The sequence below is a fragment of the Dama dama genome, chromosome X (assembly GCF_033118175.1).
Source record: "Dama dama isolate Ldn47 chromosome X, ASM3311817v1, whole genome shotgun sequence".
NCBI classification, from domain to species: domain Eukaryota; kingdom Metazoa; phylum Chordata; class Mammalia; order Artiodactyla; family Cervidae; genus Dama; species Dama dama.
In genome coordinates, this window is record NC_083714.1 from 99,581,335 (window position 1) to 99,604,355 (window position 23,021).

At 39.6% G+C, this 23,021-nt stretch overlaps 1 protein-coding gene and 1 pseudogene across 4 annotated transcripts in view; one reads left to right on the plus strand and one right to left on the minus strand.

The window, feature by feature from the left end:
• The window catches only part of ZNF81 (zinc finger protein 81), a 101,420-nt gene extending 80,913 nt beyond the window's left edge, over positions 1-20,507 (minus strand). The window contains exons 1-3 of one of the 4 annotated variants that reach the window (XM_061137415.1): positions 20,175-20,507; positions 19,610-19,703; positions 13,842-14,088 (exon numbers count right to left, since the gene is read on the minus strand). In XM_061137415.1, coding sequence (XP_060993398.1) covers positions 13,842-13,913 — 72 coding nt within the window. In that variant the 5' untranslated portion in view covers positions 13,914-14,088; positions 19,610-19,703; positions 20,175-20,507. Of the gene's footprint in view, positions 1-13,841; positions 14,089-19,592; positions 19,704-20,174 lie in introns of all 4 variants that reach the window. The other 3 variants (XM_061137417.1, XM_061137416.1, XM_061137418.1) reach the window with 3 other exon arrangements.
• Positions 15,365-16,904, plus strand: LOC133052499 (ribosomal biogenesis factor-like; annotated as a pseudogene).
• Positions 20,508-23,021: the final 2,514 nt, after the last annotated feature.

Below are 23,021 nucleotides of genomic sequence, written 5' to 3' on the forward strand. Positions count from 1 at the left end.
TTTTAAAATTCATCTTATGGTGATTTTCCTAACTGCTTAATTATGCTATTATATGGACTTGCTACATATTTAGGTGGCCGCACACTGCCCAGACAAGGGTAGAAATTACAATGAAGATAATTAGAAAAGTGTGCTATTATTATAAAAGGGAAAGTTCAGGGATTTTTAAAAATGGAATTTTCCCTGTTACTGAAAAAGATCTTCTGCCTTTTCTTAGAGTATTTCCTTGAGAAAACTGGTATTTGTAAATGCTTCCTCTGCCACTTACATGTATATCAAAATATATGTAAATCTTTTAAACAGTTAAATAAGCCTTTTGTCAGCATTATAACCCAGGAATGTTTTTCTTAAGGACCTGGGATTTTCTTAAGGTCTTCTTAAGGGCCACCTCACTGACATGTAAACATTAAGGAAGATGGTACCCTATCTTCCTGTCACCTTATTCTAGGTGCCTGGCTCTAAGCTGGAACTCTCTGATTGTCATAGAGAAAAGAGAAGTTCAATTTTAACTAGCACAGAGAGCCACTCCCATTATCAGCTGAACTTAGGATGAACTATAAAAGAAGGTGGGACAAATCATCCTGTTAAGTCCTCTTGCATGAGGACTCGATAAATTATCATGTGTCTTGAAAACCAGCATGTAATGGACTCTATATGCTCTGTCACAGAAAAGGATGAATGAGATTTCCTTCTGTCTTTGCAATCTCTTTAGCTAACTGCTTGTGATGCACACTGTGGTCTGCTTTGATGCTTGTGTGCTGTGCTGTGTTTAGTCTCTCAGTTGTGTCCAACACTTTGTGACCCCATAGACTGCAGCCCACTAGGCCCCTCTGTCCATGGGGAATCTCCAGGCAAGAATACTGGAGTGAGATGCCATGCCCTCCCAGGGGATCTTCCCAACCCAGGGATCGAATCCAGGTCTCCCATATTGCAGGTGGATTCTTTACCATCTGAGCCACTGGGGAAGCCTAAGAATACTGGAGTGGGTAGCCTATTTCTTCTCTGGGGGACTTCCCCACTCAGGAATCGAACTGGGGTCTGCTGCATTGCAGGTGGATTCTTTACCAGTTGAGCTACCCAGGAAGCCCTGATTTGATGCTTATTCAATAACAAAACCATTTTCTTTCTATTTTAAATTTGAAGAGATTTCATGGGTTGCCAAGAGCTTTAACTTTTTTTTCCCCTAAACTGCAAACATGCTGACTATGGCTACTGATTTTTCTGCAACTATAAAGTATCTCATCACTGACTCAGGGGTCTCATGGCCTCTGTCAACATACTTGAAACTGTGGCACACCAGTGTGTTAGCTTAAAATCTCCACCCCTTCACAGTTCTTCACACCAAGCACCATGACCAGTTGGCATTCACATGGCAAGACCTTCCATACACGCTGGCAGTGCTTTCCCAGGGGTAATGAGAGCACCATCAGTGAGTGGATCAGACTTTAGCAAGACTGCCTCTACCCTCTGCTGTCCAACCTTTTCACTGTATAGATGAAGTCTTGGTTAGCCAGTCAGAAGCCTTAGTCTTAATGACTCCACCCACAGTATTATTATGCCTTTGCCACATCAGAGGTGGCTGGTAAACCCTGACAAAATGCAAATAAAGTGTCTGGGACCTCTGGATGGATTCATGATGCTCTGTTCCTCTTGCAGTCAAAGAAGACCTACCTCTTTGAACCCTACGCAAAAAAAGGAAGTCCAGCACCATCCTGGGCTCTTTGGGAAAAGGAGACAGTATGTGCCTTGCCTGGACATTCTACTAGATCCTTCATATTTGCTAAACTGCGATGTCCTTTGAGTGGGGCCAAACCAATAGGCCAGTGTAGGACTATCCAGCATGCTGTGACACATTCTCTGCTCTCTATCTTCAGGGTCCTCAAAGCCTCAATGACCCTGCTGAGTTACCAGTCTGTGTAACTGATGGTGTTGCCTGTTGGGGCCAGTAGCAAAGGGAAGCCCATCTGGAAAAGCTCCTTAGGGCACCAGCTTTTCTTCTTCCTTACACAGCTACTACCTACACCCCTATGAAAAGCAGCTATTAGTTTTCCACTGGGCCCTTGTCCAAACTGAACACCTGACCCATGGAGGCCATCTAGCGTGATAGTCCCATCTGGGGGTAGGTCAATTCAGACTCGATGACTGACAAGGTGGGGAGGACCCAACAAGCCTCCATTTGTCAAACGGAAAGAGTATATTCAAGAGCACAGCTGGCCCGGCTCCAGCAGCATCTTGGCTTCAGAGGAAAATGGGACAGCTATCCCTTTGGGGGAAAATTTATTTCCCACTCTGCCAACCATAGAGCAAGGCTGCTGGGCTTTGTGGGGCACTTGATTCATAGACGATTCCTCAAATGCCTGGACCAGATCCACTAACCACTGGGCTTAGCTGGAATCTAACACTCTACTCTGGGCTCTGTGGCTCTTCAACCTTAGCAGAACTGAGAATAGATGTGGGCGCTCCCTTCAGCAGGCAGAACTCAAGGCTATTCTTTTAACTCTGGCCAATACTCCCTTTGATAATCTACTGACTCTGAAGCTGCAGCCAATGTCCAGTTGTTCAGTCTCCCACTTGGAAGACTACTGGCTGGGAGGCTGGATGGCCCTCCTTAGTATGGTGAGTCATGGAAACAAATCGAGGCTGCTAACTGAATGGTCTGGATCACCTATGTAGGTCTCATGGTAAGGGTCCATTCTCTGATACCATTGACTAGCACCATATTGTTGATGGAGCTCTCAGGGCCCAAATCATTGCTATTGCTTTTCTGCATCCATCATCACGTGGACATGGCAACAAACACATCCATCATCACAGACTGGGCACAAATTACAAGACCATATCTTACTGATGCAGAACTTACCATGGCCGGCCAAACTGTGATTCCTTCTAAAAAATGGTCTGTTGGGATGAGGAAGAGCACATTGCATGAATTGTGGGCCTGCCTGCTCCTGCCACACAGCATCACATCTCAAGAACCCATTCTCAGGGATTTCACTGTATGCTGTTGCATACAACTGTTGATATTTTTTCACGTTGAAGTGTTGCTATTTCAGTTTGCTCAGCTGACGCCAGCCACTCCACTGTGGCCCTTAGAATTAATCAGTGTCAGGTATTCAGGATCCTGGACTATTTACTTGCAGCATGAGAGTGGTATGCCTTTTACTGCAAAAGTCATGCAATGATAGGCTGATAGTCAAGGTATCTGACGGACTTCCACACTCACTACCATCCACTGGCATCTGGTATGGTCAAGTACTGGAACGGCCTCCTCAAAAATGGACTCAAATTAGGAACTGATCAATCAAACCTATGTAGTAGGAGCCCTAAAGACAATAATTGGTACCCTCAGGAGAAAATATGGCAGCCCAGACAGTTCAGTGTGACTAAATGCTGCTTTAGGGGATACTAGAAATGCATAAAAACAACACAGTGCAAATGCCAGTGCTAAAACAACACAGGCCAGAATAGAGCTCTGATTCAGTGGGTTCCTGTTAAGGGGAATACAGGAGGAAGTTCAGCATCCATAAACCCAGAATCTGGCTGGGGGCAAGCCCCTTGAGCTTTTTATCAGTTAAAGAAAAAGGGAAAATACAGCTAGTTGATGAGAGAAAGTTCTTCTTTATAGAAACATTCCAGCCAATAAATCCAGAAAGAATGACAGAATTAGAATATTATGATTTTGTAACTCCTAGTGAATTAATGATCTAGGCAATGATAAAACTCAATCATCAGATAAAAAACTAATGAGGAACCTAATAAAGAATGGATCAGGCTAACAATCTCTAATATCACAGAAAGAATCAACCAAACGTTTCCTGGAAATTTTCAGATAATTCTTTGGCAGACTCTACAGGATGAGATTACAAAGAGGCTCTTACTTTCTGTGTATTATTAAGCACTTTTTGCAATAATAATGATCATTGGAAAAATAAAATTTATATGTTTAAAAAAATTTTTAAATGGACTCCAAAGGATTTCAGAGTCTACCACCCTTACCTGCTTCTGGTTCATACACCCTATTGTGGCAGTTGGGTCAATGAATATGGCTGGAAAAGAATCAGCTCTTTTCAGCTACTCCCTGGGTAGTTAACTAAGATCAGGAGTAAAGGGACATATTTTGACAACGTGGGATCCCCTGTTGAACATCCTGGATATAATCTTTCTTTCACCGAGTGACCTAGACCAGCCTGGCTGCTAACCCTCTGGATGGCAGCCCAGCCAGCAGTGGGGGAGCCTGAGAGACTGAAATTTAATTCTGGTTCAGCTACCTGGATTCTCCCGTTGGATGGACACTGTCCTAGATCGAAAGACTAATTACTACTTGGTTCAGTACACTGCTTACTATGTCCCCCTACAGCGACCCACACAGGCCAAAGTACACAACCTAACGGATCTCTGTGAATTCATGAAAAATGTCCTTGTCTCTCTTGTACATGATCCGTTCAGATAAAAGGTCTGGTAAGTAGTAGGAGAAAATTGGGGGGTTAGGTGAATTCATAGCTACTAGAATGGGCCATCATGATTTTGTGTCAGTAGAAGACGAGCAACAACACTGAACCTGAAGAGGAAACACCTTAGACCTCAGAAGTACAGGAAAGTGAAAGGCATTAATGATCTTTGCCTTTCAGAACCACCCCCTGGAGCCTTCCTCACAAAGAAGAATGTCCTGGCACATCTCCCCCAAATTGCAAGAGCCTTAAAGTTAACTGACTGTCAGGTCTTGCAACACCTATGACTGGGATATTATCACCATTCCCCTTTATCTTGCTAAGAAGTCTGTCACAAACAGCAGGGAGGGCCTCAGCTCCTGCATCGAACACTCAGAACCCCTGTGAACACCTCCAAATGTCTTCCTGAACCATTTCCACTGGCCATCGCTCAGCAATTCTATGGGGCAGAAGAATGCCATGTGTCTGATGGCATGGACATCTAGGACTAGACTCAAGTTTTCAGACAGAACTGACAACCTGTGACAATGCTGAGCTTCACCTAAGCCCCCAAAACAGTGACAGTCAAGAAATCCTCACCCCTCATCTGTGTTCCTTTTTCAGAAATGACTTACCACAAAGAACCATTCTTCCCACATGACTTAGGTCAGTCTGGCTGTCCACTCTTTCCCATGACCCCACACAACTTGGAAATGACTCCCTTGTTTACCTGTGACAAGGCCAAATGCAGAGCTTTCTCCTTGTGCCTGAATCTGTGGACAAGGCCAGACACAGACCCTTTAACTCCCCATTATCTGTCTCATGAATGATTAACTGAGATTAGGCATTTGGCTCCCTTACATATTTACAAATGATGCGACCAACAAGGGCTTAATTTCCAAAATATCCAGACAGCTCATACAACTCAGTAACCAAAAAACAGACAAAAAGCCCAAACAAAAATAGGCAGAAGACCTAAACAGACATTTCTACAAAGAAGACATACAGATGGCCAACAGGCACATGAAAAGATGCTCAACATCACTATTAGAGAAATGCAATCAAAACTACAAGGAGGTATCACCTCACACCAGTCAGAACGGCCATCATCAAAAAATCTACAAATAGTAAATGCTGGAGAGGATGTGGAGGAAAGGGAACCATAACTGTACGCATGTTTCTCTAACATGCGTAATATAGATAGGTCTAACTATATTGTTCTCCTCAACAAGAATAAGAGAACCATAGGATTCTTCACTTTTCCTTTAACTCACTCTCCAACTCCCTCTTATGTGTCCCTCTTCATTTTAGTTCCAATTTGTAATGATATACATTCATATACATTTGCACTGTAATTTTTCATTTAGATAACAGAAACAAGCACTGAGGTCAAAAATATACTTGAAGAAAACTTTATCACGCTAATCGAAAATGCAAAGATTACTTGAAGAAAGTACAGACATACATTGTACTTTAGTAATAAATCTGAATTATTATAAAGAGACAAATGGCCCTCTTAAAATACAAGATTAATACAAATTCACTGACAACAAGAGGATTCTTATTAAATTTGGTAAGCAGACTATAAATTGTGTATGGAAAATAAAACAGTCAAGGAAACAGTAAATTTCTGAAAAAGAAGAGTAATCAGAGACTTAGCCCACATATTTATTAGAATAAACTATAAATGCAAAGGAATTAGAATCATATAGACTATGACCATTAGATCAATAGAAGAAAATAAGGTTCATAAATACACACACAATTATATATTATGTGTATATATATGATGAAGTGCAGCACGTTAGTGGGGAAACTCTAGGTTATTCAACAAATAGTGATGGGACAAACGTGTAACCATGTTGAAGAAAATGAAGACTGATCCCCAGCTAAGACTTTACAACAACCATCAAAAATCCAGACAGTCACAGAAGTAAAAGCAAAACCAAAGACATGAAAGCACTAAAAAGAAAATGCACAGGACTTTCCTGGTAGTCTGGTGGTTAAGATGACGTGCTCTCGATTCATGGGGCACGGGTTTGATCCCTGGTCAGGGAACTAAGATCCTGCATGCCACATGGCATGACCCCCCCCCAAAAAATAAGACAGAAGGAAAAAAAAAGAAAATTGCAGTAATTTTATTTTTAAATATAGATGAGCAATAGGGAAGGCCATCGACTTATGGCACAAAACTTGGAGGACACAAAAGATTGATCAGCACAATTTTGTGAATCGCATGAGAAAACATCAGAATTTTTCTTTTAAAAGGCAATTGAGAAGTTGAGGGAAAATATTTGGGACACACATAAAAGACAAAGAGCCACTGTCTTTAATATATAAAGAGCAACAACCTAATAGAAAAATGGGCAAAGGAAATTTAAAATCAGCTTAGAAAAAATAATATAAATAGGTCTTTAAACACAATTACATGTATTCAACATCAGTCATGATACAAGACATGCAAATTAGATCTGTAGTAAGATACCATGTTTTAACCTATTACATGGGCCAAAAAGAAAAATATGACAAGATGCTGTTCTGTCTTGAGTATGCTGAAAACAGGCATTCTTATACAATTGAAAAAACCCACAAAGAAGGTCATTTTGCTATAACAATCAAAAATCAACCCAGGGATGGAACCCAGGTCTCCTGCATTGCAGGTGGATTCATTACCATCTGAGCCACCAGGGAAGCCTGGAAATGTCTTAAATGTCTGTTAACAGGGGGCTGGTTATATTGTGATATATCCATATAACTGAATAAGATTCATCCTTGAAAAGAATGAGGCAACTTCTTACATCTATTTATTTAATTATCTATACATTTAATTATCACTAAGACTTATTAATAAATGAGAAAAGTGTTAGAAGTTTAGAAATGGATACAGCAGTGTGTGTGTGTGTGTGTGTGTGTGTGTCCCTGTAGCTGCCCTTGGAAAGGGTATATGGGAGATTAAGGTCAAAACTGGAGGGCATGTATTCTCTTTCAAAAGATTTTTACAAAATATAATATTCACACAAAAATTCACACAACCTATATATTTGGCCTAACTAATTATTCAAGGCAAATACCTACCTAATTCCCACTCTGGTCTGGAAACAGAACATTGCCAGCTCTTTGCCCAGGAGCCTCCTCATGCCTGAGGTCAAAGAGTTGGACACGACTGGGCGACTGAACAACAACCTGGTACACTAGCCAAGGATTTCTCTTGGGTATTTTCTAGAAGAGTTTCTTCATATGGTCTACAGATGCTTTGATGAAGAAAGCTAAAATGTTTCCCAAAGAGACTGTACCAGTTTACACTCCCACCAGCAGTCTATGGACTGCTCATATGAGCTAATACATCAGCAACTATATGTGCTGAGATGACTATATGAGCTACTGATACAAACCCTTATCCTTGCTAACAGTTGTCATTGTCAGGCTTCTTAATTTTAGCCATTCTGGTGGAGGTATGGTAGGATTACACTGTGGTTTCACTTTTGCATTTCCCTGATTTCCCTGCATTTCCCTGAGTACCGTCTCAGGTGTTACTAGCCATTTGGATTTCTTCCTTTGTCACACACCTATTCAAATAACCCCTCTGACTACAGGGTCATCTGCTTTTTCTTACTGTTCTACTGTTCTTTATGCATCCTGGGTACAAGTCCTCTGTTGTCTGTCTCTTCTTCCACTCTGCGGCTTGTGATTCTCTTTTCAATGGAAATAAGTTATCATAGAAGTCAGGACAGTGATTACCTTTGGAAGTAGGGAAATTCTGGAATGCTAGCGATGGACATTTTCTAGACCTACACAGTGAAAAATTACTGAGCTGTACATGTCTGTTTTGCACACTTTTCTGTACGTATATTTCACAACAAAAATATTTTTTAAAAGATAGGCTCAATCTAGGACCCACTAACTCCATCCCTAGTGTACAGTCAAGAGAGGGTGGACACACAGACATGACATGAACAAAAACGTTCATGGCAGCATGGTTTATAACTCACATTCTATTTTACCAAAAGATTTAAAATGACCATAAACTGATAAGAATTTGTTTTATGGGATATCTTTCCTGAACTAAAAAAAGAAAAAAATAACAGTGTGCGCTCAATGGCTTTTACTTACATAAAGAAATTCATGCAGAGAAAACTAACTTGGTTATATGTATTAAAGAGAGGTAAACAGCGAGTTCCCTGGTGGTCCAGTGGTTAAGACTCTATGCTTCCACTGCAGGGGGCGTGGGTTCAATCCCTGGTCAGGGGACTAAGATGCCACATGCCCTATGGTGCAGCCAAAAACTAAATAAAAATAAAAAATAAAGAGATGTGAATAGATAGGAAAAAGAAGAATTTAGACTGTATATAGCTTTTCATGTTTTAAAATGTTATATAGATTTAAAATTTTGTTTTTGAGCCATCTGACTATATTGTCATTTAAAAATTAAATTTAAAAACTATTATATTTTAGTAGTTGAATAATAATATTAGTATATTAGTAGTAGAATGGTAAGATACTAAACAAAAATTCTGAAAAGAAAAAGAGCTATTTACAACAAAAACATGGGCTTCTCTGGTGGCTCAGTGGTAAAGAATTCACCTGACATTGCAGGAGACATGGGTTCAATCCCTGGTCCAGGAAGATTCCACATGCCACAAAGCAACTAGGCCCGTATGCCACAACCATTGAGCCTGTGCTCTAGAGCCCAGGAACTGCAGCTACTGAAGCCCATGCACCCTAGATCGCCTCCTCCACAGCAAGAGAGGCCACTGCAATGACAAGCCAGAGCACTGCAAGTAGAGAGTAGCCCCCACTCACTGCAACTACAGAAAGCCCTTGTAAAGCAACAAAGACCCAACACAGCCTAAACAAACAAATAAATAAAATTATATATATAAAAACATATGTATAGTTGTTATCATAATAGAGGCCATCTTGGGCTTCCGCACTGACCCTGCCTAGGGCTATACTGTGTAGTAAGTCTCTTCTCTGTCACCAAGGGCTTTGCATGGATAATTAATAGATATTGCTTAATGATCATTAGATCTTGTGGCCTCTAGGCTCTATCAGTCTTTAAATAATAATGAAGACCTTCACTGAGGTATTCCCAGTGCCCATGAGACTAGTTGCCCATTCATAAATCTTGACTTAGGAATGCACATACCCCACCCAGACCCTGGGTTAACTGTGAAATTGTCCCAATCGTCCCTCAGCTGTGTAGGAGGCAGCTGTGAATGCTTCTGGTTCATCGACCCCCTGATCCCACCCTGTAAGTTACCTATAACAATAAACGGATCCATTGATTATATAGAGTTGCCTGCCTCACTTTTCAGTCTCAAGATACCATCCCAGTATCTTGAGTATCCCTCCATCTTCCAAAAATATAGAACAGCATTAATGAGAGACACAGAAAATGACTTGCGAGATAGTTAAAAAAAAAAAAAAAACTTTTAGGAAGGAGAGCAAAAGAGAAAGAAATGGAAATCAGTAGAGCAAAGAATTTAAAATATGGAGGATCAACAACTGAAATAAGAGATTTTGAAAAGCAGGAAAAAATGTGTGTATGAGTGGGAAAAGGACTAGACTTGAAACAGGTTTGTAAAATTCTACACAAAAATGATTTCCAACCTAGAATTCTACACTCAGCCAAAAAGATAAATTTATTATCAGGGCCAAATAAACATATTTCCATGGTATTTATTACTTTTTATTTTTATAAAGGTATTTATACTGTTGGTCCTTTATTTTTTTTTTCTTCTCTTTTCTTTTTTTTTTTTTTCCATGGACCGGAACCTGGTGGTCTGGAGAATTAGAGAGAAAGAGGCTGACATCCCCTGGTTTACGCGGAAAGCCAATAGAGTCCTGTTCTTAGGGCTCGCGCTGCTGCACGTAGGCACCGGGCGCCCTCTCCAGTGGGTGAAGGCACAGTGCGCCTTCTCGAGAGGGTCTTAGAAGCCCTGGCAAGAAAGGGAGCTGAACGGGCCTCCTCGCTCCAAGGAATTAGCCAGAAATAGAGAGAGAGAGAGACGAAAGAAAGAAAGAAGACAGAAAGACAGACAGACAGAAAGAAAGACAGAAAGACGGAAAGAAAGGAAGGAAAGGAAAGAAAGGAAGGAAAGGAAAGGGAGGGAGGGAGGGAGGGAGGAAGGAAGGAAGGAAGACACGGGGACCAAAGCTCTGATGGAGCAAAGGTGTTTTAATCAACATGGCGTGGGCATATACACTGTCTTACAAGGTGGTTATTCTCAGCAAAGACAAAGATTAAAATTCCAGACTTACAAAACATAAGATGATCCCTATCAAAGAGAGAGTTGCAAACAATCACCTTTTACCATTTGGCTCATAAAAAGGAAGAGGGTACTTATCACTGTAATGAGAAATGCCTGGATTCCTCAGCCCCGGGAAAGGCGTGCCTCTCCTCTTAATTGCTGAATATTCAGGAATCAATAAGGGCCAGAGGGTTCCCGACAGATCCAAAACAGCACACAGGAACCCTCTTGTTAAATGCTTCCTGACATTATACAATTATATATATTACATAACTACATTTTACATGACATTTTCAGATATGCAAAGCTTTGTAAAGTTCACTTGTCATGCATCCATTTTCAAGGACGTACTGAAGGATGTACCCCACCCCCCAAATTAGGGGGTAAACCAAGAAAGAGGAAGTCACAGGATCTAGGAAACAGGAAGGAAAAAACTGGATTCTCAGGGAAGGGAATCTGATACAAGACAGAGGTAAAAAGGATTTCCTGATAGATGGCGAACAGTAGACACCAAAATCATAGCTGTGCGTGAAGGTGAGAGAGCAACCAGACCAGCCTTCAGCAAGTCAACAAGGTCCAGGAGAGATTTTTTCAAAGAGAAGACACTGATACCCAGAGTTGAGATAGCACTCCCCACTATTACTTGCTGTGTTAACTTGGGCCAGATAGTTTTTCTCTATGCCCCAGTTTCCCCTTGGAGAAGGAAATGGCAATCCACTCCAGCATTCTTGCCCGGAAAATTTCATGGAGAGAGGAGCCTGGGGGGCTATAGTCCATGGAGCTTCAAAGAGCTGAATAAATCACAGCAGGATCCTCTATGACCCACCTCCCAGAATATTGGAAATAAAAGCAAAAATAAACAAATGGGATCTAATTAAACTTAAAAGCTTTTGCACAACAAAGGAAACTATAAGCAAGGTGAAAAGACAGCCTTCAGAATGGGAGAAAATAATAGCAAACGAAGAAAGAGACAAAGGATTAATCTCAGAAACATACAAGCAACTCCTGCAGCTCAATTTCAGAAAAATAAATGACCCAATCAAAAAATGGGCCAAAGATCTAAACAGACATTTCTCCAAAGAAGACATACAGATGGCTAACAAACACATGAAAAGATGCTCAACATCACTCATTATCAGAGAAATGCAAATCAAAACCACAATGAGGTACCATTACACGCCAGTCAGGATGGCTGCTATCCAAGTCTACAAGCAACAAATGCTGGAGAGGGTGTGGAGAAAAGGGAACCCTCTTACACTGTTGGTGGGAATGCAAACTAGTACAGCCGCTATGGAGAACAGTGTGGAGATTTCTTTAAAAACTGAAAATAGAAGTGCCATATGACTCAGAAATCCCACTCCTGGGCATGCACACCGAGGAAACCAGATCTGAAAGAGACACGTGTACCCCAGTGTTCAGCACAGCACTGTTTATAATAGCCAGGACATGGAAGCAACCTAGATGCCCATCAGCAGACGAATGGATAAGGAAGCTGTGGTACAGATATACCATGGAATATTACTCAGCCATTAAAAAGAATTCATTTGAATCAGTTCTAATGAGATGGATGAAACTGGAGCCCATTATACAGAGTGAAGTAAGCCAAAAAGATAAAGACCAATACAGTATACTAACGCATATATATGGAATTTAAAAAGATGGTAACGATAATCCTATATGCAAAACAGAAAAAGAGACACAGATGTACAGAACAGACTTTTGGACTCTGTGGGAGAAGGCGAGGGTGGGATGTTCTGAGAGAATAGCATTGAAACAAGTATACTATCAAGGGTGGGGCAGATCACCAGCCCAGGTTGGATGCATGAGACAAGTGCTCAGGGCTGGTGCACTGGGAAAACCCAGAGGGATGGGATGGAGAGGGAGGCAGGAGGGGGGATCGGGAAGGGGAACACATGTAAATCCATGGCTGATTCATGTCAGTGTATGGCAAAAACCACTACAATATAAAATAAATAAACAAATAAAAAAGTAAAGGTAGGAAATAAAGTGTTATTAATTTTTTAGAAAAAAAAAGAGTTGGATACGACTCACCAACTAAATAACAAACAACAGTTTCCCCTTATATAAAATGAGAATAAAAATGGTACCTACTTCTCCAGATTGTAACAAAGATGACTTAGTAGATGTAGTGTGCGTTTAACAGTGCTGGGCTCATAGTAAACATGGTATGAGTATTTATAAGTGATGTCACTATGTGTGTGCCTGACTCTTTGCAACCCCATGGACTGTAGCCGCAGTGGGTTGCCAGTCCCTTCTCCAGGGGATCTTCCTGACCAAGGAATTGAAAGTGAGTCTCACACTGCAGGCAGATTCTTTAACGTCTATGTCTGAACATACAGAGAGGAGATTTAAATAACTAGAAAGAATTTGGAGTTGAATTATTGATATGTATACAGTAAAGCAAAGAAATGATCAATCCATTGAAAAATAGTTAATTCCAGGGAAAAGTAAAAGTTGTGAAGAAACAGTAAGCATGGATACTACATGACTCAACTATAAACAGTCACAATAATAAACACGATACATCTAATCAGAACAGTGATAGGTAGAGGCAAATGTGTAAATGAGTGGAGGTGTGGGGAAAAGCTAAATCTCTACCCTTCATAGTGGAAAGTCAATAGATAATGTTCAAAACGAAAAAGAAATCCATTAAAAAGTTTAAGAGAGCTTGCTTCTAGGGAGCTGGAATCTGGGCGAAACAAATCAGGGAAGAGTCATTGTTTTAAGAAGACTTTGAGAACTCTTTGGCACCTTTTGTCACTTATAACTAAACTAGAGGCTAATTTCAAATTACAAAGTGGCAAAAAATATTCACAGAAATATTGGGTTAACCAGAAAGTTCATTTGGGTTTTTTCCATAACATCGTACAGAAAACCCCCAACAAACATTTTGGCCAACCCAATATATAAGAATGATAAAAGTTTATTAAACTTACTCTTCAAAAAAACTCTGTAAAAATCCTTAACTTAATATAAATAAATCAACAATGGACAGAAAGAAATTCACATACATAAATCAGCAATAAAAGTCCCCTGATTATGTTGCTTGATTAAAAAAAAAACTCATACAAATTAAAATAATGAGATACTATCTTTCATTCTGGAGAATTTCTGTCCCTGGGTGCCTCTTCCTACTCCTTACCTCACAGGAGTTGTCACGTCCCCCTGTAGTCAGGGTCAGGGACGGCCCAGCAGCACTCCGATTGCCTGGCATCTTCCTGCTGGGCTTTACCCCCAGGTTCTCTTGCTGACAACTCTGCCCTTTCCAGGAACCCGAGGTCAGGTGGGCACCTGTGGACTTAACCACAGCTGCTGATGCTGGAAATGGAAGATCTTGCAGCCTTCACCACAGGGTCTGTCCCAAGGGCTAAGCAGAGATTCCAAGAAACCTGGAAAGACAGTGTTCACGTGGCCAGTTATTCTGCATTCACCCCACAAGTGCTTCCTGAGAGCACCAAAGTATTGTTCATGGCACGGAATACTGTGGAGTAGACAGTCACATCAACCTATTCAACCTATTGAACCTATTCACACCGACCTATTCAAGTCATTCATCAAAAGGGAATATGAGTGTGACCATGAGACTTAGACTAAAACTAACAAAAGCTTCATTTTTAGCTCTGTCATCCTTTAGCTATATGAATATGAAAATGTTTCTTCAGGTTTTCTTTTTCCCTAAAACAAATCAAAAATATTTATTTCAAGGGACTGTGAGAATTAAATGAGTTGATGTTTTTTAGGAACTCAGCAACAGACTGGCCCAGATAAATATTTAATTCATATTAGCAAGTACGTTTATTACAAGGAATCATGTAATATGAAGAAGGAGGTATCTCATTTAGTGTGTACATCAATCACATTATTTGTGTCCTGCTGTAATTATTATTATCTCACAGTATGCATATAGAAACAGAGGTTCAGTGATGTTAAATTGAAGTCAGTCTACCTGGCTTCAAAGCTCACATTCTCAATGGTATACCACATGGTACCTTATATGTGGGAGGCTCAAAATAAACATGGTTCTATTATTAAACACATGTTGAAAACATTATAATTTGGAAAAAATTATTAAGCAAAGTTTCTTAAGACAGAAGATATATGCCATAAGGAAAGTACTAACAGTCTGGGACTAAAATTTTTAATTACCACAACAACATCCAGAAGGAGAAACTGTTTCTCCCGTTGAGGGAACTAGGGAGGGGAAGGTGTCTCCCTGTCCAAGTTGAGGTACAATTTCATTATGATCAACTAATCCAGGCACTAAAGATTTAGTCATCCTTGTTGGGAAAGGGAAAGTACCACATAAAATGAGGAAGAACTTAAGAGAAGTTAAGAAACAAGATGAAAAAGAAACAAGAAAGTAAACAAAATAAAAAGTAAAATAAAATGAAAAGTATGAATAGGTTAAATTTTAAACACGTAAAGAAGACGTTGTGTCAGAGAAAGAGAGAATATGCTTTCTTTTCTTATGCTTATAGAACTTTTTACACAATTCTATCAAATAACATGGCCAGAAAAAAAACCTGGTAGATGTCTGAATGTTATAGTATAAGATGTTATACTGTAGTATATACTTATATACTATATGTATATATAGTATATATAAGCATATAGTATATAAGATGTTATCTTCTAGTATAAGATATTCAACGTCATTATGCCTTAGGAAATACAATCAAAACCAAAAATGTTCTATTCATTAGCAAACCATTTCATATACACTAGGATGGCTAAAAAAAAAAGACAGTAACTAACGCTGGTGAGATGTGAATAAATTTGAGCTCTCAGACATTACTGGTAAAATTTTAAAATGGTAGCCACTCTGAAAAATAGGCTGGCAGTTCCTCAAAATGCTACCCATATACAGTCATCGTATGACCCAGCAGTTCTACTCCTAGTATCTACCAAGAGAAATGAAAGGCCATGTCCACTCCAGAACTTGTGCACAAATATTCACAGCAGTATTAGTCATAGTAGCCAAAAAGAGGAAACCACTTAAATGTCGACCAACTGATGAACAGATAAACAAAATTTGCTGTGTGCATACAATGGAATATTATTTGGCAATAAAAAAAGAAGTACCAATACATGCTGTAACATAAATGAACCTTGAAATCATTATCTTAAGGGAAAGAAGTCAGTCGCAAAAGACCACATATTTTATGATTTCATATATATGACATGTCCAGAATAGGCAAACACATGAGACAGAAAACTGATTAGAAGTTCCCTAGGGCTGGGGATGTAGGGTGGCATGAATGATGAATGTCTGCTAATGCGTGAAAAGTTTCTCTCTGGGGTATTGAAAACATTCTAAAATTATACTGTGGTGTTGACTAAACAATTCTGTGAATGTACTAAAAATCACTGAACCGTACACTTCAAATTCATGAATTTTAAGGTACTGAATATATATATATATATATATATATGTATGTCTCTTTTATATAACTAAATAAATAAATCTGCTTTAAAAGAAAAAGAAAGTGAAAGTCCCTCAGTCGTGTCCAACTCTTTGCAACCACATGGACTATCCAGTCCATGGAATTCTCCAGGCCAGAATACTGGAGTCGGTAGCCTTTCCCTTCTCCAGGGGATCTTCCCAACCCAGGGATCGAACCCAGGTCTCCCACATTGCAGGCAGATTCTTTACCCACTGAGCCACAAGGGAAAAAGAAAAAAGAAAAAGAACACTTTCCTAAATAACCCAGGATCAAAGTCAGAAATCAATACAAAGGCTACACAATTTTTACCAGAAGTCATGGAACATGCTAAAGTTGTATACAGAGTGAGATGTATATATTTTAATGGCTTTACTTTTAATTAAAAATAAATATAACAGGTGCAAATGGCGTCACCTGGAGCTTGAGCAGCTGCATGAGGGTCTCTGATACCCATGGCCATGGACAAACCAAAAGGGCAGAAGTCCAAGAATGTATTCCATAGAGCAAGGTAAAAAATACAGCAAAACCAGTTACCACTAATTTAAAGAAAATACATATTGTGAGAGATGAAAAATCTAATAGAGTGGGAAAATCTTCTGTAGGTATACAAAAGGAACTTGCACATTTCTCAAGAAGTTTTTATCTTTAATCTCTATAGAAACAGCTGATTTTTCAGCAGTGTCATAAAAATGAACCAGTTAACAGTGGTGAAGCTACAAGATTAATGGCTCAGCTGTAATACACTGGTGATGTATCAAATTGCCCCCAAAGACCAACAAAGTAAATATTCTATACAAATAAATAGATAAAACAAAAGAGAGATAGATACATGTCTTTTTCAACCCTGGTTTCCTCAGGGTGTATGAGGTGGATGAACCTAGAACAAAGAGAAAGATAAATATCGTATTCTAACACACACATACAGAATCTAGAAAAATGGTTCTGAAGAATTTGTTTACAGGACAACAGTGGAGAAACAGACATAGAGGACAGACTTAAGGACATGAGGAGAGGGGAGGAGAGGGTGAGATGTATGGAAAGAGTAACATGGAAACTTACACTACCATATGTAAAATAGATAGCCGCCAGGAATTTGCTGTCTGGCTCAGGAAACTCAAACAGGGGCTCTGTATCTACCTAGAGAGGTGGGATTGGGAGGGAGATTCAAAAGGGAGGGGATGCACATATACCTATCTATGGCTGATTCATGTTGAGGTTGAGGTTTTCTCATGCTGAGAAAACAACAAAATCCTGTAAAGCAATTACCCTTCAATAAAATAATAAATAAAAAAACGAACAAGAACAAAAGAGAGCTAAGTATTCACTCTAAAACATAGAAAAAAAAACAAAATTAAGCAACCCCCCCCCGCAAAGGAAAATAGTAATTAAGAAAAGCCTTAAATAAATCAAAAGAATATAATAGGAGTTTAAAGAAAACAAAGAGCTGGTCCTTTAAAATGACCTACGTCATAGATAACTCCCTAGCAAATGAGATAAAGAAGAGTTAAAAGACATATATATTCTCACACACACACACACACACACAGGCACATACGCACACATATACAGAGAGGGAAGACAGAATGAGAATCATTCCCAGATAAGGCAGTGTTTCAAAGTAGTTATTGTAGGATATTATGCATAACTGTATAGCAACATAGTTTGTATTGATGTGAAACAGGTGCTTCCCTAGCAAAATTTAAATTTACAAACAATACAGGAAAATACAGATGGAACAGAATAATGAATGTGGAAGAGACCCGGGAGGGGGAGGGGGCGGGGGAAATGACATAACAACAAATACAAATAGAAAGACTCAAAGTTAAAAAGAAAAGGCCCGGTCCACAGATCTCAGGGCCTAAGGAACAACTGTAGTGAGTTCCCCGGGTTTCCTTATCCCTGACATGTATCACAAACAGGCCACTAGAGAAGCTTATAACTCAGAACCATCAACAGGCACAGACAACAAAGCTCTAAGAAAAGCCTGCACCCCTTAATCAAAGGACCAAGAAAAGAGTCCTAACTGAGCATATCCATCCTACTCCAGCCAAACACTAATAGAACACGCATTCTCTTCAAGCACCTGTGTGACACTCTCCAGGGTCACAAAACAAACTTTGACAAATTGAAATCATACAGCTTATGTTCCCTGATTATAACAGCATCAAACTAGAAATCAATAACAGGTAACAGGAAAGTTGCCAAACTTTGGAAATTAAACAACACATTTCTATATAACCCATGGATCAAAGAGGAAGTCTCAAGGGAAATTAAAAAGTAATGAATGAAAATGAAAATACAACATATCACAATTTGGGATGCAGATAAAGCAGTGTTGAAAGGTAAATTTATAATCCTAAATGTTTATATCAGAAAAGAATTAAGGTATTAAATCAATAAGGTAAGCTCCCACCATAAGATACTAGAAAAAGAAGAGCAAAGAAAACCCAAAGCAATCAAAGGAAGCAAGTAATAAATGTAAGAGTGGAAATCAATAAAATTGAAAATAGAGAAAGATCAATGAAACTAAAAGCTGGTTTGTTGAAAAGACAATCAAATTGGTAATCCTCTAGCAAGACTGACAAAGATAAAAAGAGAGAAGACACAAATTACCAATATCAGAAATGAAACAGGAGATATAACTATAGATTCTGTAGTCATTGAAAGTAAGGGAATATCGCACACCACTTTATGCACATAAATTCAACAACATGGATGAAATAGTCCAATTTTCTCACAAAACATAGACTCCTACAATTTACCCACTATTAAATATGTAGGTACTCTGAACAGACACTAAATAGATAACCTGAACAGTTATTTAACTACTGCAGAAATTGAAGCCATAATCAAAAGCTTCCAAAAGGAATCTCCAGGCCCAGATGGTTTCACTGGAGAATTCTACTGAACATTAAAAGAAAAAATATCATCTACATAATCTCTTTCAGAAAACAGAAGAGGAGAGAACACTTCCTAACTCAGTTACTGAGATAAGTATTATCCTAATACTAAAACCAAAGACAGGACAGAAAAAGAAAACTACAGACCAATCTCTGTCACAAACTTGGACACAAAAATCCTCAAAAAAAGCATTAATTAATAATTCCTGCAATATATATAAAAAAGAATTATACACCACAGGCAAGTGAAGTTTATTCCAGGAATGTAAGGCTGGTTCAATATTCAAAACTCAATAAGGGGATTCCCCCATATTAACGGGCTGAAGAAGAAAAACCATATAAATTCACATGGTATTGACAAAATTCAACGTACATTCACGATAAAAGCAAACAGACACATAGACAAATGGAACATAACAAAGAATCTAGAAGTAGCTGCACAAAAGTATGGCAAATTTATTTTTGACAAAGGTACCAGAGGAGTCAGTGGAGGAACTGCAGTCTTTTTAACAAACAGTGCTTAAGGAACTGAGCATCAAATATATGCACCTCGATCTAAGACTCACCACTTCATACCAAACAATTCAAACTGGATCATGGACAGCGGAAGAAGAAATGAATAAAATCCTTATCACAGTGAAGACTTAATCTCTCCCTTCTCTGTAAGAGAATAAGCAAACAAAAAAGTACAAATTTTGTACAACACAAGTGATAGCTAAACAATTAAATATTATTTTCGAATTATACATGGAACATTCATTAAAAATTCACCAAGGACTAGGCCATGAGTCCCCTCAGATTTCAAGAAATGAGCTTCATGCAGACATTTTTCTAACCAAAGAAAACTTAGAAGTCTAGTAAAAAGATAAACTTTTGCAAAATGAAAGCACACTTCTAAATAACTCATGGACCCAAAAAAAAAAAAAAAAAATCCACTCTTAGAAAACACTTAAAATATAAAGCACCCAACCCTGTGGGTCTCTGAGTGAACTTTAAGATCTTAACATTGATATGAGAAAAGAGGAAAGCCTGAAAAATAAAAGGCGAATCACCCAGCTATATCCAGACAACCGACTCCATCACTGACCAGACAGAATTCCCCAACACTCACCCTCCCCGGGTCCCCTTTACCTTCACACCGCTCGGACACAGAGCACCGGGATCCTCTTCACAACAACTATTAACCCGCGGCCGAAAACTGCAGGCGCTTCCGGTCACCACCCCTAGCACCGCCCCTTCTCGGGGTTTGGGTGGGAGGTTCACACACGAAGGGGCGTGGCTCTGCACAGGCGCAAAACCGCGTTCGAAGCCGCAGTCAACCAACAGTCAACATCGCCATGTTACGGAGTCGAAGTTCTGGGGCCTTCAGTGCCCATCGGCAGCGTGGTCAGGCGGGGAACGTGGCCGCGCCAGAGTTGCGATTCCCCGTGGGGTACGCCATGTTGGAGGAGTGTCCATTCCGTACAGAGGATGAGGAAGCCTCTACTCACGTTGCGGAGCGGTGGCCCTGTCTCACAGGTGGTGGGGAGCAAGAATGGGGGCGTTTCTCTGGCGGGCTTCTTGGAGAAAGGGTCTTTGGCTCTGAACTCTATGGATCTGTGTAATGATGTTCAGAGAAGCTGAGAGGCCTCTGGAAAGACACGGAGATGCCAGTGGCTATTGTCTCCTGGCAGATAACAGGGGATGAGAAGTCGGACTGCTTGCAGGCTCCTCCTGGAACATACCACGAGGGGCGAAAGGGAAGAAATCAGGGACCTACAGGCCCTCCTAGGATACAGCACTGGAGGAAAAGGGGAAGGAGTCAGTGTAAGCTTCCCCTCTGCTGGGCTTGTGGGGTTGGCTGTGGGATTTGGATGCTCCCAAATCGACATTGTCGACATACCCACTCCAGCCACCCCAGCTAAAAGAAGTTTATACCAATTTTTAAAAAATTTTCCCTTACTCTAATACAATATGTCAATAAAAATATTTTAGGAAAAATTGCTTTTATTTTTTCATAAAATAAAATGTATATAGCAATAGTGCCCTTACTTTGCAAATGTAGCTTTAAGACAAGACCGTCGGGTGGAGAGGGAGGTGGGAGGGGGGGGATCGGGATGGGGAATACTTGTAAATCCATGGCTGATTCATGTCAATGTATGACAAAAACCACTTCAATATTGTAAAGTAATTAGCCTCCAACTAATAAAAATAAATGGAAAATAAAAAAATTAAAAAATAAGACAAGACCGCTTCTGCCGTTGAACCTGTTTGTTGCCCCTTGTCACTTCCAGTAAGGAAATCCTGGAGATGCCCTTGCCCTCTGGGAGATGTCACTGGGGCAGATGAAGAAGAAGTCATGCTGCCTTTCTCCTGGGAATGCCTACATATTTTTCAAAACCAAGTTCCAATATCTCCTTCATGGAATCCTCCTGACAGAGGTAGAGGGCTCTGTATCCCACTGCAGGCCCTTCTGAATCCTCAAGTAAGGAAGGTGTTTGGAGGAGCTCAGGTGTGAACTTGCTGGATGCGCTCAGTCTAGTGACATTCCATCTGGGCCTCGGTTTAACAATCTGGAGTATACGGGTGTCCTATTCCAATTATCCTAAGAACATCTGGGATTAATCTGTAGTCTGACAAATTTATCAGTCAGTGAGGGAGACCACACACCAGAGGAACCAAGGAGTGGTTCACTGAACAAAAGAAAAAATGGAGTTATGAAATTCTGAGGAATGGTGAAGTTCAGATGAAATGTGAATGAAGCAGTGTTTTGGTAAACTCAAAGCAAAGCAGGGCTGTATGTGGACTATAAAGTGAATTGAGAATCCTGTTTCCTTGGAAACCATAAAGTTAAGATAGATATGGAATTTTCTATCTAGATACCCCCTGTCTCTGCACTGGGGTTGGAAACCTTAGCTGCTCTTTTGTGTGTAAGTGACTTAAAATCTTCAGCAAGAGTGGGATGTTTTATCTATACTGATATCAAACAGTTTCTGATACTTTATGATTGTACAGAACAAAGTTTCTCAGTGAGTGAAAAAGCAGCAGTCCCTCAAAGCAGGAGTTCTTTATGGCATTACAGATACAGGACATCCTTGAAAGAAATAATGTTTCCTATTAATTTTCATCTGACTTTATCTGTGTCTGTTCCCCCAGCCTTACGAATGGCAGAGCATACTTTTACATTCTTAGCTAATTTTTACTTTCTTAGATGGTTAGAGTCTCTGATTATCCCAGATTCTCTTTCTGCCCCTATAGTCCTGGTCTGGGTGTTTGTTGAATGAATACATGAAAGAAGAAATGGAATCAGTGGAAGCATGTTTGGTATGCATACTAGTCTAATCACAGCACCAGGAATCATTGTTAATGTCAGTGTGATAATAGTACTATGGTTATGTTTTTAAAAAGCTAAGTCTATTAGACTATTTCAGAGAAGAAAGACGGAGCCAATAATCATATGAAGAGATGTTCAAAGTCATTAGTGATCAGGGAAATACAAATAATGAGGTAACATTTAACACCCATTCAACTTGCAAAAATTATGTCTGACAAAACAGACTGTTGGAGAGGATATATAAATACAGGATCTTCTTGCCCTGTTGAAGGAATATAAATCAGTGTGACCACTTCAGAAAATAGTTGGCATTTCCTCCTGCAGTGAATATTTACAGTCCTCACATTCTATCCTGTCCGTGCTCAGGAATATATCTAAGAGAACCACTTGCACATGAAACATAGAATATGCTTGGTATCTTGTTCACGATAGCAAAACCTGGAAACAAAAGTGAATGGAGTCAAAATGAATGAACCAGAACAGTACCCAACAATAGGGATGAATTTAAGGGGAAAAAAAAAGAAACTGTGATTCCCGAAATAGTATAAAAAGCGTAACACACTTCTATAAAATTAAAAAGAATTATTTAGCATGTTGTATAGTTGTGATAAAATTATATTAAAAGGAAATAAAAAATCAGTGAACTTGGTATTTAGGATGATGTT